This window comes from Cydia strobilella, chromosome 25 (assembly GCF_947568885.1).
Source record: "Cydia strobilella chromosome 25, ilCydStro3.1, whole genome shotgun sequence".
In the NCBI taxonomy this organism is placed as follows: Eukaryota; Metazoa; Arthropoda; class Insecta; order Lepidoptera; family Tortricidae; genus Cydia; species Cydia strobilella.
Window position 1 is genome coordinate 8,460,909 of NC_086065.1, and position 17,599 is coordinate 8,478,507.

The 17,599-nt window shown below is 37.8% G+C and overlaps 1 protein-coding gene across 2 annotated transcripts in view; it reads left to right on the forward strand.

Moving 5' to 3' along the window:
- The window catches only part of LOC134752666 (synaptic vesicle glycoprotein 2A-like), a 30,118-nt gene extending 18,187 nt beyond the window's left edge, over positions 1–11,931 (forward strand). For both annotated transcript variants that reach the window (XM_063688342.1, XM_063688343.1), the window contains exons 10-13: positions 2,562–2,842; positions 5,416–5,648; positions 6,143–6,302; positions 7,372–11,931. In XM_063688342.1, coding sequence (XP_063544412.1) covers positions 2,562–2,842; positions 5,416–5,648; positions 6,143–6,302; positions 7,372–7,519 — 822 coding nt within the window. In that variant the 3' untranslated portion in view covers positions 7,520–11,931. The remainder of the gene's footprint in view (positions 1–2,561; positions 2,843–5,415; positions 5,649–6,142; positions 6,303–7,371) is intronic.
- Positions 11,932–17,599: the final 5,668 nt, after the last annotated feature.

Genomic DNA, 17,599 nt, shown 5'->3' on the forward strand with positions numbered 1-17,599 from the left:
ACGCTTATCACCATGCCTGTCACGTTCTAACAAGTATGTGAGTGCGAAAGTGACAGACTTAGTGATAGGGGAAACCATGCTGCGCGGGCAGGAGTCGTAGCACGGTACGCTTATCACCATGCCTGTCACGTTCTAACAAGTATGTGAGTGTGAAAGTGACAGACTTAGTGATAGGGGAAACCATGCTGCGCGGGCAGGAGTCGTAGCACGGTACGCTTATCACCATGCCTGTCACGTTCTAACAAGTATGTGAGTGCGAAAGTGACAGACTTAGTGATAGGGGAAACCATGCTGCGCGGGCAGCAGTCGTAGCACGGTACGCTTATCACCATGCCTGTCACGTTCTAACAAGTATGTGAGTGCGAAAGTGACGGACTTAGTGATAGGGGAAACCATGCTGCGCGGGCAGGAGTCGTAGCACGGTACGCTTATCACCATGCCTGTCACGTTCTAACAAGTATGTGAGTGCGAAAGTGACAGACTTAGTGATAGGGGAAACCATGCTGCGCGGGCAGGAGTCGTAGCACGGTACGCTTATCACCATGCCTGTCACGTTCTAACAAGTATGTGAGTGCGAAAGTGACGGACTTAGTGATAGGGGAAACCATGCTGCGCGGGCAGCAGTCGTAGCACGGTACGCTTATCACCATGCCTGTCACGTTCTAACAAGTATGTGAGTGCGAAAGTGACGGACTTAGTGATAGGGGAAACCATGCTGCGCGGGCAGGAGTCGTAGCACGGTACGCTTATCACCATGCCTGTCACGTTCTAACAAGTATGTGAGTGCGAAAGTGACAGACTTAGTGATAGGGGAAACCATGCTGCGCGGGCAGCAGTCGTAGCACGGTACGCTTATCACCATGCCTGTCACGTTCTAACAAGTATGTGAGTGCGAAAGTGACAGACTTAGTGATAGGGGAAACCATGCTGCGCGGGCAGGAGTCGTAGCACGGTACGCTTATCACCATGCCTGTCACGTTCTAACAAGTATGTGAGTGCGAAAGTGACAGACTTAGTGATAGGGGAAACCATGCTGCGCGGGCAGGTTTGACAACTTGTCTGTGGTGTTTCTCACGCGCTCCGATTTGCCTTTGCAGTCACGTGATGCTGGGCATTATTTTAAATACTTTTAATTATTTTTAATTAATTTATTACGCATATTTATATATTTTTTTTTTTTTAGTTTTTTTTTGTACCCCTGGCGTTTGAAACTACTGGGTGCTGGGGGTCAGAGGCCATTGCCTTTATCAGGGAAGTGGGACGTCGCGTTAGGGAGAGGGGATCTGACGCCCGCGCGGGTTCGTACCTGGTGCAAAGGTTGTCCATCGCAATTCAACGTGGTAACGCGGCTAGTGTGATGGGCACCTTTGCGCCGGGGACGACTCGTGGGGGACTTTTTGACTAGGCTTAAGTTTAGTCTTAAGTTTATTGAATTGTTTTTGTTTTTGTATTGACTTTTACCTGAATATTTATACTTACAAAATATGATTTTCAGCATTCTAATATTACCTGCTATGGTAAAAACATACAATTTTATATATTTTTTATACAGGGTGACCTTAGCCATTGGACAAACCCTGAAATCCCACGTAGGGTTGCTTCTCAGGAATGCTTTTGCAACGTTAATACTTTTTTAATTAGAACGAAATACAAACAAGTGCGAGTCGGACTCGCGTTCCAAGGGTTCCGTACATTACACAATGTAAACAATATATCTTTTATGTGAAATGTCTTTAAAAAACCCGTAGGGGTCGGATCAAAAACTAAGTAATTAAGTCCGACTCACGCTTGACTGCACATTTCTAATAGGTTTTCCGGTGATCTATAGGTAAAGATCTATTTTGTGTATTTTTTTCCAAATTTTTGACCCAGTAGTTTCGGAGATAAAGGGGGGGGGAATGGTCATTTTTTGCCTATTTTCTTGAATAACTTCTAAACTATTTACTTAAAAATTATAAAAAATATATATTTGAGATTCTCACAAAGAACTCTTTCATTTGATATGTAACACGATATAGTTTGACAAACTTTATTTTTTAATTTTCTCATTTACCCCCCAAAAGTGGCCCCCGTGTTCAAAATTAATATGTTTACGTTACATGTCCATCTTTGGGTCACAAACTTACATATGTGTACCAAATTTCAACTTAATTGGTCCAGTAGTTTCGGAGAAAATAGGCTGTGACAGACGGACAGACAGACAGACAGACAGACGCACGAGTGATCCTATAAGGGTTTTTTCCTTTTGAGGTACGGAACCCTAAAAAGATAATCAAAAAGGTCGAAGAAGGTTTCATACTATTTATTACCTCAGGAGCTACTAACACATACAGGCTGCTCCAAAGAAAAAAAAACGTAATTCGTGAATTTCTTCGTAACCGCTACACCGTTTGTTATGAAACTTTGTATACTGGTTCTAAATACCCTAGTGCATATGTACATTTCGGCTGTGTCCAATGGCTGGGACATGTATATTCATGGTATTCGCGATTCATGTCAACATCTCTATTTCAGACACCCTTGTGCTTAAGGGAGTAAACAAAAACTAATTTCTTTTTCAGTTCTTCCTCGCATCACACATACCGTCAGCCGTCCTGTCCATCGAGAACCAAAAATTCGAAGCGTCGAAAGTAATCATCGAAAATGCTACATACGAAAATCGCCACTTCAACGAAACACTCGAAAACGTGGAATATCGGAACGTGACGTTCTCTAAATGCACTTTTAGAGATATGATGCTATCACATGCGGCGTTTAGGAATTGCTCTTTTTACGATGTGGCGTTTTCTAATATCAAGACATCTTATGCGTACTTCACTGGGTCGCTGTTTGTGAATACTACGTAAGTATTTTTTACTTTAATCTAGTAAAAATTCGAAAAATGTACGTTTAGAGATATGATGCTATCACATGCGGCGTTTAGGAATTGCTGTTTCTACGATGTGGCGATTTCTAATATCAAGACATGTTATGCGTACTTCACTGGGTCACTGTTTGTGAATACTACGTAAGTATTTTTTACTTTAATTTAGTAAAAATTTGAAAAATTTACGTTTAGAGATATGATGCTATCACATGCGGCGTTTAGGAATTGCTCTTTCTACGATGTGGCGTTTTCTAATATCAAGACTTCTTATGCGTACTTCACTGGGTCGCTGTTTGTGAATACTACGTAAGTATTTTTTACTTTAATTTAGTAAAAATTCGAAAAATGTACGTTTAGAGATATGGTGCTGTCACATGCGGCGTTTAGGAATTGCTCTTTCTAAGATGTGGCGTTTTCTAATATCAAGACATCTTATGCGTACTTCACTGGGTCGCTGTTTGTGAATACTACGTAAGTAGTTTTTACTTTAATTTAGTAAAAATTAGAAAAGTTAACGTTTAGAGATATGATGCTGTCACATGCGGCGTTTAGGAATTGCTCTTTCTACGATGTGGCGTTTTCTAATATCAAGACTTCGTATGCGTACTTCACTGGGTCGCTGTTTGTGAATACTACGTAAGTATTTTTCACTTTAATTTAGTAAAAATGCAAAAAATCACGTTTAGAGATATGATGTTATCACATGCGGCGTTTAGGAATTGCTGTTTTTACGATGTGGCGTTTTCTAATATCAAGACTTCGTATGCGTACTTCACTGGGTCGCTGTTTGTGAATACTACGTAAGTATTTTTTACTTTAATCTAGTAAAAATTAGAAAAGTTAACGTTTAGAGATATGATGCTATCACATGCGGTAATGTACTATTATTGCACCAATAATTGTGCCATTTTCAACCAAAAGGGTACTTATTGTCGTTTGTCAGTAAGGCGCTATTTCCATATAGCTTCAATTAGAAATCAACCTTATCAACAAGCGACAATGTGGTACCTTTTGGTTGAAAACGGCACAATTATACATTTTACATGTAAAACTACAAAGAAATTCCGCGGTAGTCTGCAGAAAGGAAATGTAACCTCTATTGGTTCTCCTACACTGGCTGTTAAATAACGTTATACAGGGTGTTTCTAACCATGGGGCTTTTAGGGCTCGATTCTACTCCCTAAACTGAGCTACTTTTATTATGGGACCAACTCCGAAATCGCGAATTTCATGATTTGTGCCATTTTCAACCAAAAGGGTACTTATTGTCGCTTGTCAGTAGGGCGCTATTTCCATATAGCTTCAATTAGAAATCAACCTTATCAACAAGCGACAATGTGGTACCTTTTGGTTGAAAACGGCACAATTATACATTTTACATGTAAAACTACAAAGAAATTCCGCGGTAATCTGCAGAAAGAAAATGTAACCTCTATTGGTTCTCCTACACTGGCTGTTAAATAACGTTATACAGGGTGTTTCTAACCATGGGGCTTTTAGGGCTCGATTCTACTCCCTAAACTGAGCTACTTTTATTATGGGACCAACTCCGAAATCGCGAATTTCATGATTTGTGCCATTTTCAACCAAAAGGGTACTTATTGTCGCTTGTCAGTAGGGCGCTATTTCCATATAGCTTCAATTAGAAATCAACCTTATCAACAAGCGACAATGTGGTACCTTTTGGTTGAAAATGGCACAATTATACATTTTACATGTAAAACTACAAAGAAATTCCGCGGTAATCTGCAGAAAGAAAATGTAACCTCTATTGGTTCTCCTACACTGGCTGTTAAATAACGTTATACAGGGTGTTTCTAACCATGGGGCTTTCAGGGCACGATTCTACTCCTTAAACTGAGCTACTTTTATTATGGGACCAACTCCGAAATCGCGAATTTCATGATTTGTGCCATTTTCAACCAAAAGGGTACTTATTGTCGCTTGTCAGTAAGGCGCTATTTCCATATAGCTTCAATTAGAAATCAACCTTATCAACAAGTGACAATGTGGTACCTTTTAGTTGAAAACGTCACATTTGGTCCCATAAAAAAAGTTGTTTAGTATGATCTATAAATTTACTACGCAGAATATGGTTGGTGAATAAAATTTCACTATATGAAAAGTTAGACCTTTGGGTCTTATAGGTTTTTGGTATTGTCTGCCTGTGGTCTCCAAGAGTTTACCGTATTTTAGACTAGCTTTTGCCCGCGACTACGTCTGCGTGGACTTAGTAACAGCAGCTAAAGTATAGCGCCTGGAAAAAATCACATAGCAATCATTCAATTTGAGCATATTATGCACACAAATTAGCAGGCACTTCATTAATTATCTCAATTCCACCCCGCTTTTTACTTTCTTAAGGGATGATTTTCGGGATAAAAACTCTCCTATGTCCTTCTCGGGGCCTCAACCTATCTCTATGCCAAATTTCATTTAAATCGATTTAGCGGAAGAGGGAACACACAGACACAGACAGACAGACAGACTTTCGCATTTGTAATATTAGTATGAATTAGAAAAGACGTTTATGAAACCATTTTTTTCAGCATAATCGACACAGACATAACAGTGGGGCGCGAGATCGACTTGTGGTCGGAACTGCGCAACACGGTCGTACGAGGCATGCGGCTCGCGTGCCTCCGCGAGGCGCCTCTCACGTGGCGCCTCGCCGGGGCTCTACGAGAACAGGCGCACGCGGCGCTCGCTACTATACTGGCTGGCTTATTTGCCGCCATTTTTGCCCCTACGCTTGCTTTAAGCGGGAAATTTTCACCAAAAGGTAAGTTTTTTTTAAACCTTCACTGCGCTTAGGTTTCTTTAAAAGTAGATATAATTAGCACTGATAAAATAAAATTTGTAATATAAAAGCGCTTAAACGACTTTTTGTAGAGCAAAAAACATGATTATTTAACTTTAATCTTAAATAATCAAAAAACCGGCCAAGTGCGAGTCGGACTCGCGCACGAAGGGTTCCGTACCATTACGGAATAAAAGAGCAAAAAAATCACGTTTGTTGTATGGGAGCCCCATTTAAATATTTATATTATTCTGTTTTTAGTATTTGTTGTTATAGCGGCAACAGAAATACATCATCTGTAAAAATTTCAACTGTAGCTATCACGGTTCATGAGATACAGCCTGGTGACAAACGGACAGACGGACAGCAAAGTCTTAGTAATAGGGTCCCGTTTTTACCCTTTCGGTACGGAACCCTAAAAAGACCAAATGATTTAATTTTTTGTCAAAAAACTTATTTAACACCATTGTTTACAGTGATCCTGTGCGCGATATGCGTGTTCCTGTCTCCCTCTATCTACGTCGTGCAGAGCGAGACGGCACTATACGTGGTGGAAGCGATATACAGGGTGTTCCTCACTCTGGTGTTTTACATTGCTTGCGTGGGGATCGTGGATTCGTATCCTGCTAATTTGAGGTAATTTGTGGTATTTTCTATAAAAAGGGACCTTATGTCGATGGCGCTTACGCCATTGTTAACGATGCTCCGATATAAATACTATTCCGCGCGATGCTGTGCGGCGTAAGCGCCATCGACAATAAGGTCCATTTTCATAGAAAATGCCCTATTTAAAGATCCCATGGTCCAATCACCATCTGAATCCCTTAGTTTTTTAATATTTATTTTGTAGGAAATTTTATATAGATTATTTACGTACTGGACAATTTTTTGCTATGGGCTACCGTTTACGAGTTATTTACGAAAAACTAAAAAAAAACCAGCCAAGTGCGAGTCGGACTCGCCCACCGAGGGTTCCGAACTTTTTAGTAACTGATTTAATTTCTTATCTTTTAATTACTTAAATAACAATTCAAGTCTTGGAGACTCTTTACACCTTTAAGGATAATTTGATGTTTTTTTTTTTTATATCTGACACCTAGACTTTTACATCTCTAAACAATTTTAGTACTCGTCTGTTGTTTGTATATTATTAATTAGTTTTTATTGTGTAATTTGACATTTAGACTGTATCTAATATTTTATTGATTTCATATTTGCATAGAGTAACTTATACTAGAGCGTCATAGTAAATTTTGTAACCCCAGTAAATTCACTGCCATCTGTCGACACACTTCAAAGCTAAAAAGAAGATTTATAAAAATACGATAGAATGTATTTAAATATAGATAAATGATTTCTTTTATTTGCATTAATTATTTTTATGATTTTGACCCATGTTCTTTCACTGATATGCGTTAAAATTGTTAAATAACAAACGAAACCGTCTACGCCATCTATACGACTGTAGGCCAAAACTAGTAGCGCCCTCTGAACGAGAATCAAAATTTCTTGATTTTCGAGGCACGTTTTTTCCTTAGACTGTATCCATCTATTACGGAGTTATATCTTTCTTTGATATTTGTAATTGTTTTTGTTTTTTTTTTGTAATTTTTGGTTGATTTTATTGCTTGTCAATATTGACATGTAAAAGTGCCCCTGTGGTCTATTTGCTGAATAAATATTTGATGTTTGATGCTTGTTTCAGATGCTGTGCCCTTGGGCTGATAATGTCGGTGGCGTACATGGGTGGCGCGGTGGTGCGCGGGCTGTGGGACATGCCGCCGCCCGCCGCCGCCATCTTGAGCGCCATCTTAGCCGTCGCCGCCACCGCCGCTGCTGTCCGCGCTAGATAGAGGTCATTATACAATTATGCATAATAGGGGATAACCGGGTAATGAGAGTCACCGGGTAATAGGAGTCAGCGGGTAATTGGAGTCAGTTGGTAATGGGAGTCGGCGGGTAATGGGAGTCGGCTGGTAATATAAGTTAGCGGGTAATGGGAGTCGGCGGGCAATGGTAATCACCCACACATTTACAAAATGACAACCATTACAGACGCGTTAACGGTCTCCCCATCCCGCTATGTGGCCTTTGCTATCGTCACGAGCCGGCCGCGTCACTGGTGACGGGGTTAGGAACGAAAGGTCTTTTGTGTTTTTGCGATGCGAGATGACTTGAGCGTAAATTGATTTCTAGAAGACAGACAAAATACCAACTGACTATGCTAAACTATATTTAACATTCTTTAGCAGTACTTTTGTGAAAAGTTTGGTCTTGCCATTTCTAATTATAACCAAAGTTGTATGACTGATTCTATGATACTCAAAGCTTGTGGCCCGATGTCAAAACCTGTATGTTTATACATACACTCATGGACAAATATGACGTTTTTAACCAAAAAGCTACCTCTTTGTCCCTTGTTGATAAGGTTGATTTCTAATTGAAGCTCTATGGAAATAGCGCCTTACTGACAAGCGACAATAAGTACCCTTTTGGTTGAAAATGGCACAAATTTAGAGGAACACAAAAAAAAAGTTTTTTAACGCTTTTATTAGGTCGACCTGTATGTAACTATGTAATGGAATCTAAAGGTAACTAATTTAACCATCTTCTCGGTTTCCGATGAAGCTGATAATTTGCATACGCACGTAAGTCGGGTGACAATGCAATATTATGATACCATCGAGCTGATCTGATGATGGAGACAGGAGGTGGTCATAGGAACTCTGTGATAAAACAACGCAACCTAATTGTGTTTGGGGTTTTTAGAATTATCTTGATAAGTATTAGTTGCCTGTGGAAAGAAAGTACAGTCAGCGATAAAAGCTTGTACCAAAAATTAAATTTTTGCCAAAAACTTATTTTCGAAATAAGTAATTACTAATTTTGAAATTACTTTAGGTTATGCTGTATTCCTGTTTTTTTTGTGTTCCTCTTAATTTCTCCATGAGTATATTGGCAATGAAAATGTCAAAGTTTATTTAAGACTTCCAACAGTTCCAACTAGGGAACAAATCAAATTATTTTAATATTTTGGACTTGGTCACTTTTTCTTTAGTGTAAGATATTTGTGCCATTTTCAACCAAAAGGGTACTTATTGTCGCTTGTCAGAAGGCGCTATTTGCATATAGCTTTGATTAGAAATCAACCTTATCGACTACCGACAATGTGGTACCTTTTGGTTGAAGACGTCACATTTATTTCAGTTTATATTAGACTTTTTTTTAATATTCCTAAAAGTAGCAATAATCTTTATATCAATGAATGGGCAATCTTGGATAGCGTGTATATATTGTTATATTATAGTTCTAGATTTTTAAATTTAGAAGGGAATTAAATGTAAATTTGAATTAACAAGACACAGATGTATTCCCATTTGACCGCCACCATACATGAGGCGGGGACAGATGGGAATGGTTTATATGAAGCGTTTATTCCCACCTGTGCTCGACGGGGACAAGTGGGAATACACCACACACAGGTAAGAATAATATGAAGATAATTTTAAAGAGATATAAAAGATTCCCAGTGACAGAAAATATTATAAGATTTGGAGGTGTAAAAGGTCTCCAAGCGTCAATATGAATTCATATGAAATATTTCTCGTCAGGAGACTGTTATGCAAACAGTCTTATAAACTAGTGCTATAGAAAACATTAGTATGTATCCAATATGTCAATATTTTAAAATATAACAGAGATGTATAATCTTATAATTAAGCTTCCTTTCCACTGAGGAAATTCTCTCATCTCCGCTCATTTCCGCCTCAGTGGTAAAGCGGCCTTATATTGTTCATAACACTTAGCAAAATTGTGTTAGATGTCTCTTTCTAACGAGCATAAATGACAAAATGATAGATAGAGTTAGACCAAGCTAAGTTGGCAGCGATTTTGATAACCCAGATAGTGCAAGTGTTATTTCAAACTTCTATGAAATTATGACGTTTAAATAACACTTGTGCAGTCTGTGCTATCAAAATCGTTGCCAACTTAGCTTGGTCTAACTCTAGGGACAAATTACGAGCGGCATATTAATGCCAATAATCTCCATAGTTAATACATTAAGTTTAGAGATGTATAAGATCCCCAAGTGAAGTAAATTGTAATATTCGAATATTGTGAATGTGAGTGTAATATTTTTGCCTGAAATCAAATTACCTACGCTAGTTATTAAAAGTGTGTTCCCATTTGTCCCCGACGGGCACAGATGGAAACAGGTGCATATATTGAATCATTTCCATCCTTAGAGGATATAACCAAACTGAGACGCCACGTCTGTAATTTTCTGTACAAAAAAGTGGCCGATTTTTGCGGGGGAGGGGAACGTCAAATGTATACGTAACGTAAAATAGCCATGTCAGATAAACGTCAGTCCATACATTGTGTATGACCATTGGCCGACTATTTTCGACACAGGGGAATTCCTGTTAATGGCTACTCCGTTTGGTTATATCCTCTAAGTTATTGCCATACCCTTAAGTATTAAGTATAGACTGTTTATTTCATAGTTTTAGAAAAGACATTTATACTTTAATATGTACATACATTTCCCATTTAAGGCCTGTGCACACCGGATGCGTGTGCGTTGTAATATACAGACCCTTATGCGAGACGTCACACCGCTTGCGTGACGTGTGCGTGCACGGTTCCAACATTTTAGCGCACGTGCACGTCGACGCACACGCAGCCGGTGTGATCCGGCCTTTATTTGTATATAAAGCATTCCTCATTTGTGACTGATTTGGTAAATATTTAGCCATATGCCTAGTCAAAAGCCATTTCCCTCTTAGTGATTAAACATTCAAAATAATCTGATATAATTTAGAGGTTACATTTGAAAACCGGGAAATAGGCGTGACTATATGTATGTATGTAGGTACATTTCACAAAATGATATTAGCCCTTACCACGAGCTTGACACTGACTTTACACTGACACATTCGCTAGTGTGTGCGTAACTTTCAAAAGTATTTAGGCACCCGCAATTTTCACTATACAATTGTATACAAAAATTGTTTTCATAATCATACTGTTCGATCGCAAGCAAATGACTCTCTTACATGTTGGATTGAATTTTTCATATTAAGCCTCAAATTGTTGCCAAAGACATCCTTTAAAATTTCGAGTTTACTTTATGCAACGATTTAATAAACCCTTATGTCTAGTACAAAATAAAACGATTTTGTACTGGAAAACGATTTATGGATTTTTTTACGCTTGCCATTTGGTAAATAAGCAATGTACACGAATATTCTGCACATCATTTTCAAGCTCGATATGTCTGTTAAATTAAAAAAGTAAACTCCACAAAAAACAGTTACCCGACTGCGACTTAGCGGTATAATTCTGAAAGTCGATTTTGTATACAATTGTATGGAAAAAATTACGAGTGCCTAAATAGTTCTGAGCGGTAGTGTATACGTTATACGGTGTAAAGTTTGGCAAAATTGGGTAGTTTCACGATACATTTAGATTTTGGAGAAACATTTTTAGTTTTTGAGAAATGTAACTTCTATTTTGTATTATAATTATTGTGTATTATTTTTACATATCTTTAGTGAATATGAATTTCGATTAATTTTAGTTACATTGCGTATGCGCAGCTTTTGGTTGGTATTATTAATTGTCAACGAAATTGCACTAGTAATAGTTTTGTAAAATATTTTCATTTCGATATCACTTAGTACCTTTAATTACATATCTTTTTAAATTTGACTGAAATAGAATTATTTTTTAAGTAATTATTATAATAAATTCAGAAATAGTTTTTTTTATTGTTATGTCTAAAACAGCAATAATATTTTAGTTTTATAAAAAAATATTTAATGTTCATTTTTATTTATTATAGAGAAAGTGAATGAAGTGTAAAATGACAATATTTATATAATTATATAAAAGTAATAAAAGATTCTACATTTCATAAATCATCAGATATTTTAAAGGCATGCGCACACCGGATGCGTATGCGTGGACTTGCACGTGCGCGTTGTAATGTACAAATCCTTATGAGAGACGGCACACCGCTTTGCATGCACGGCTCCAACATTTTAGCGCACGTGCACATCGCGCACGCATCCGGTGTGCTCGGGCCTTTAGAGATTTGTTACTTTTTCATAAGTATGTGAAGTTTAACCTCAGAAATAATCTTTTTATATAAATATTGTCATCTGAAATGTTAGAGATGATTTAGTATGGACTGATAAATGTTTGGGTATTGCTATTTGTAAATATATCTAAGTTAAATAAAATTGTCTTTGCAACATAACACATTTTTTATTTATTCTATTAATCTATAAGTAAGTATAATAGGTTTGTTTCCACATGTTGAATTTTATAACTAGGTAAATCTAGTTAAATAGATAGAAAATGAGCAATTTATCATAATAAATTGGAAGCTTAAAAATATATGGGAATAATAAATAAATACAAAAGAATAAATAAAAATATTTTTTTTCATTTTACTTCCAAATAGAAAAATAATAATATTACCATTCGATTTCTTACATTTTATTTAAAAATATATATTGTATAGCAACAATATACATACATACAAAATCACCAACAATATCGCAATTTCCTTGTTTTCCACGGCCTCTAAGCAAAAGCGAATTTTCATGCTGACGTCACGATGTAATGCCAATTTGTTAGAAGCATTTCGTCAGTAAAGTGCGGATGCCAGACTTTGGCATTTGTGACTTTTGTTATGCTTTTGACAATGGGTCCCATTACAGACATTTGATCCTCAAAACAAACCGGATCGACTGATACCATTCACAAAAAATTGTGGAATACCCTATAGGGGCCGTGCGCGTTGGAGGGTCTGTCTTGTGGAATCGGAAACATAAAATGTGCATTGATACTTCAAGCCAAAGCAACTGCTGCCGGCCTCTACAGTTCACGTACGTTTTCTTGTGCATTGTAGGTTCTGCCATCTTGTGGGCTACATTGGAAGCTTAAATTTGACATTTAAACGCCATTAAATAGGGGGTTCCTACGACTTCCGGTTCGAGCGCCATCTTGATAGTGAGCATCGTGATTAATTACTTTGTTTTTTGCTCATTAATATTGTTTAAAGTGTAATATTGATAGCTTATTACAGTAAACTAATATGGTAGTGTGCAGTAAATGGAGAATTAATTTTGAAGCGCGTTTAACCACCATCTTGGAGTCAACGGCCGGTAGTCCACGTGCTTCTTGTAAAGTCTAGCTATCGATTTACAAGAGCTAACAAATCACCGTACACTGTCTTGTACAACCGTACAATTTTTGTCGTTTTTAAACCTCTTAATACCTTGATACTGGCGAAATAGTCCCACTGGGCTGAAGCCATAATTTTAAAAGAAGAAGAAGAAGGGGGTTCCTACCCCTACAGTTCATGTCATGCATGCTCCCTATATAACAGAGATGGGTCATTTTTTATGAAAAGGGACCTTATTGTCGATGGCGCTAACGCCGCACAGCGTCGCGCGGCATTGTATTTATATCGGAGCATCTTTATGGCGTAAGCGCCATCGACAATAAGGTCCCTTTTTATAGAAAATACCACAGATGAACCTATTGTACCTAATACTTATTGTATACTGCAGTCTTTAGGGTTAATCGGTAATGAAATCGGTTACCAAGCTGTTAAGAAAGGCAATTACTTTTTTGATTGAACCAAAATAGTTCATTTACTGGAAATTCGATTATCGTATGCGCTAGTCTATCATTAAACTCTGTATAAAAGGCACTGCCGAGGCGGCAAGGTGTCATTTAATAACTTACAACCACACATTATTCAATAAATATTATCTTATCTTATCTTATCATTCGAACAAGATTAGGAACATCATGATGAAGATTATTTTCAACATTTTAACTCTACTTTTATGTTCCACAGAGGTTTACTGTAAGTATTATCAGTATTATTCACAATTTAAGCAGTGTTTATTATAGTTTATAATGAAATAATGTGTTTACTTATTCCAAAGAGTATTCCAAAAAACTAGTGCCTACGACAATTCTTGGGATTAGTTGTCAAGCGGACCCCAGGCTCCCATGAGTCGTGGCAAAATGCCGGGATAACGCGAGGAAGATGACTTACTCCAAAGAGGAGAGGATATTAATAGGATAGAGCGGTATATACTGTCATAGTAAATTTTCTAGCCAGGTAGCCACAGTAAATTCACTGCCATCTATCGACACACGATTAAAACTAAAAATAAAAATTTCAAAAAATGTATTTATATATGGATAAATGATTTTTTTTTACTCCATTAATTATTTATTATGATTTTGACCCATGTTCTTTCATTGATATGCGTTAAAATTGTTAAATAACAAACGAAACCGTCAACACCATCTATACGAGAGTAGGCCAAAGGTAGTGGCGCCATCTGATCGAGAATAGAATGAAAGATAGATAGATAAACCATTTATTCGTTTGCCACAATACACACATATTAAAACAGAAGAAACACAGGAGATACAAAAAAGCAACATTAAGATAAAAAACAAAACTTAAAAAAATTAACCGTAGAATTGCTGTGTGCGTTGCAGCAAAACAAAAGGGTTCTGGCTCAGTTATACACTCCGCTCTTTCGAGCGAAGCACTGGTAATTCTGCTAGAACCCAGGTCACTAACAGACTATCAATGTAGAAATTGTTTTGATTTTCTTGGTTTTCGAGGCACGTTTTTTCCTTAGACTGTCCTCCCATCTCGATGGGACTGTATCCATCTATTACGAAGTTATATCAAATTGCAGCCGTCCCAAAAGTGGTACCAGAGACTGATACCGGAGGACCGACCATTGAATTTACTTGTACCGATAATTTGGGGCCGGGGGAAATGCTGGCTTGGTGGCAAACAAAAGGTATACTATAAACTGAAATAAATATACGAAGGAAAAAATGACCAAAGCCTCCAGTGTCCAGAGCTGGAATCGAACCAGCGTACCCCGTTTACCGGACAGGTGCCTGAACCGCTCGGCTATCCGGTCACGGTGGCATGGGTCGAAAAGGTATACTGGCGCGGTTATATCGGGCAGGTGAGCGGGTAACTTAAAATAGTATGACCAGCGCTAACTGGCGCGGCGTGCGGCGGATTTTAATGTCTGTATAATGAAAGTTAAACCTGCAATAAGTTTAAAAAAATCATTTTTGGTACAGGCTTGTATCGCTGACTGTACTTTTCTTTCTTCAACTGTGCGTAGGGGGCGCCAGGGCGCCACTACTACAATCTGAGGGTCTATTGCGAAACAAGAAAATGGAAATTTCGTTATCTCTCTCTCTCTCTCTCTCTCTCTCTTGCATATTCGAGCGATAAAGAGGAAGATAGCGAAATTTCGGATTTGCGTTTCCCGGTAGGTCCTCTGTAAACAAACCGCCTTGATGCATCAATGTCATACTTTATTTTCTCTGAAAACTTGTCAAAAACCTGTTAAAGGTACAGTATGTATAAGTTACTCTATGGTTTACTAAAAAGGCTAATACTGCACTCTGGTGGCAGAACATTGCAGTAATATCCCCTATAGATAGTCATCCGTGGCACAGGGCGGACACGCTATACATCAAAAATCACTTGCGTTTCTATGTGTGAACGGCACGTCTGTACACGCGTTATGCGTCATTGTGTGAGTAAGTTGCTTAAGAATAGTACTGAGCGGCCGGCAAACGGCCGTCAATCTGCTGTCGCGGGGCGAGGTAATTCGCGTCGGGGCGGGGCGGTGCGTGGCCGTTCTGTATGATAATACTATTACTTATTCCGTGTCCGTGGTCTATCTGGGTACATTAGATGCCTGTTTTCAGATTATTGGACAAAGAACGACCTTATATACAGGGAGTTCTTCCCGCTGGTGAAGGACACCGTGCACTTTAGAGTGCGCGCGTCTAACGACGCTTACTTCGGCTTTCTGTCCAAACCGCACACCGTGGCACCTTGGATAGATGTATGTAGAATTTTTTTAAATGTAATTTATGTTTATTAATTACTTATATAACAATTCAAGTCTTGGAGACCCTTTACACCTCTAAGGATAATTTGATGATCGTTTTTTATTTTATTTTATACAGGGTGACCTTAGCCATTGGACAAACCCTGAAATCCCACGTTGGATTACTTCTCAGGAATGCTCTAACGTATTTTTTTAATTAGAACAAAAGACAAAAAAATAACTTATCAAACAAACGTTATTTCCAATAATGGACAACAAAAAGAAACATACTTTATTAATCATTGGCAGTGTTTTTGACAATTTGTTCGAAAACGTGCGGCAAAGATGACATTTGTCAAAAGTCAGAATCTTATTAGTGACATAAATAAAAAAGATAATCAAAAAGGTCGAGGAAGGTTTCAATGCTATTTATTACCTCAGGACTCACTGGACTCAGGAGCTACTAACACATACAGGCTGCTCCAAAGTAAAAAATCGTAATTTGATAATTTCTTCGTAACCGCTTCACCGGTTGTTAATTGTTACTTTGTATACTGGTTCTAAATACCCTAATGCATATGTACATTTCGGCTTTGTCCAATGGCAATTAGGGACAGCCTGTATACTTTATCTCCGATACCTGGAGACTTTTACATCTCTAAACAATTTTAGTATTTGTCTGTTGTTTGTATATTTTTTATTAGTTTTTACTGGACACATTTCTAACAAAGTATCTAAAATTTAATTGATTCCATATTTGTGATTGTTTTTTGTATTTTTTGGTTAATTTTATTGCTTGTAAAAATGTACATGTAAAAGTGCCCCTGTGGCCTCGAAATATCGGGAGCTCATAAACAATTCAAAAGGTAATCACGGTCTATATCCCGGTCAATATAAGTCGTGTGAACGTTATTATATGAGCACGTATACTACTAAAACGGGATTCTACAGGAAACCGTACCCGCGAAAAACGGGATGTTCCAGACCCAGAATACAGAGCCCTAGCTAACACTTCAAGACCGTAATACGTACACCTGGCCTTCACACACCCTCACGGTGGGGAACACGAATTAATAAACTAGTAGATATGAAAATGACAGCTTTTTAGGGTTCCGTACCCAAAGGGTAAGAATGGGACCCTATTACTAAGACTCCGCTGTCCGTCTGTCACCATCAGGCTGTATCTCATCAACCGTGATAGCTAGACAGTTGAAATTTTCACAGATGATATATTTCTGTTGCCGCTATAACAACAAATACTAAAAAGTACGGAACCCTCGGTGCGCGAGTCCGACTCGCACTTGGCCGGTTTTTATGTATGACAGCCAAACTCACGCATTCATAGTTAAGTACAACACGGCATATATTAATAGCAACTTTCCATTCCAATAGGGTTTTTTACCGGTTGACATTTTTAGAATGAATATCAATTATCAACTGTAGGTAACACTGCTCTTTAATTATTTCATAAAAGCTCGCCTAACAATAATCTAATGGACCCACTCAGGTCAGGGGTCCCCTTGTTTGACATAATTATTGAAAGTCATCATGTAATGATTGTCATATTATCATTAGTCATAATTCTGAAACCGTTAACTTTTCAGGATTTTCCTCAGGTTATCCTATAGATAGGTTAGGTTAGGTTTGTTTTATGGCAATCCTGAAAAGTTACGCGTTTCTAAGAAAAATCAAATTATGACTAACGAAAATGTGGACAAACATACATTATGACTTAATAAAAAAATATTAAAATCGCTTATCATACGCGAGCAAAGAGGAGAGGATAGGATAGAGCGGTACTATCATAGTAAATTTTGTAGCCTGATAGTCTCAAAGACAGAATTATATCCTCTTTGATATATAGTCGTTTTGGTAACAAAAGTTAACAAAACTGATATATGGAACTATGGAGTGAGCACTCTATGCTTACTTATTTCTCTATGGCTACGCTTACATTTTCAAGCGAATTCATGGAATGTCAAAATTCTGAAATAAATTTAATTCAATTTTCAGGTGGTTTTG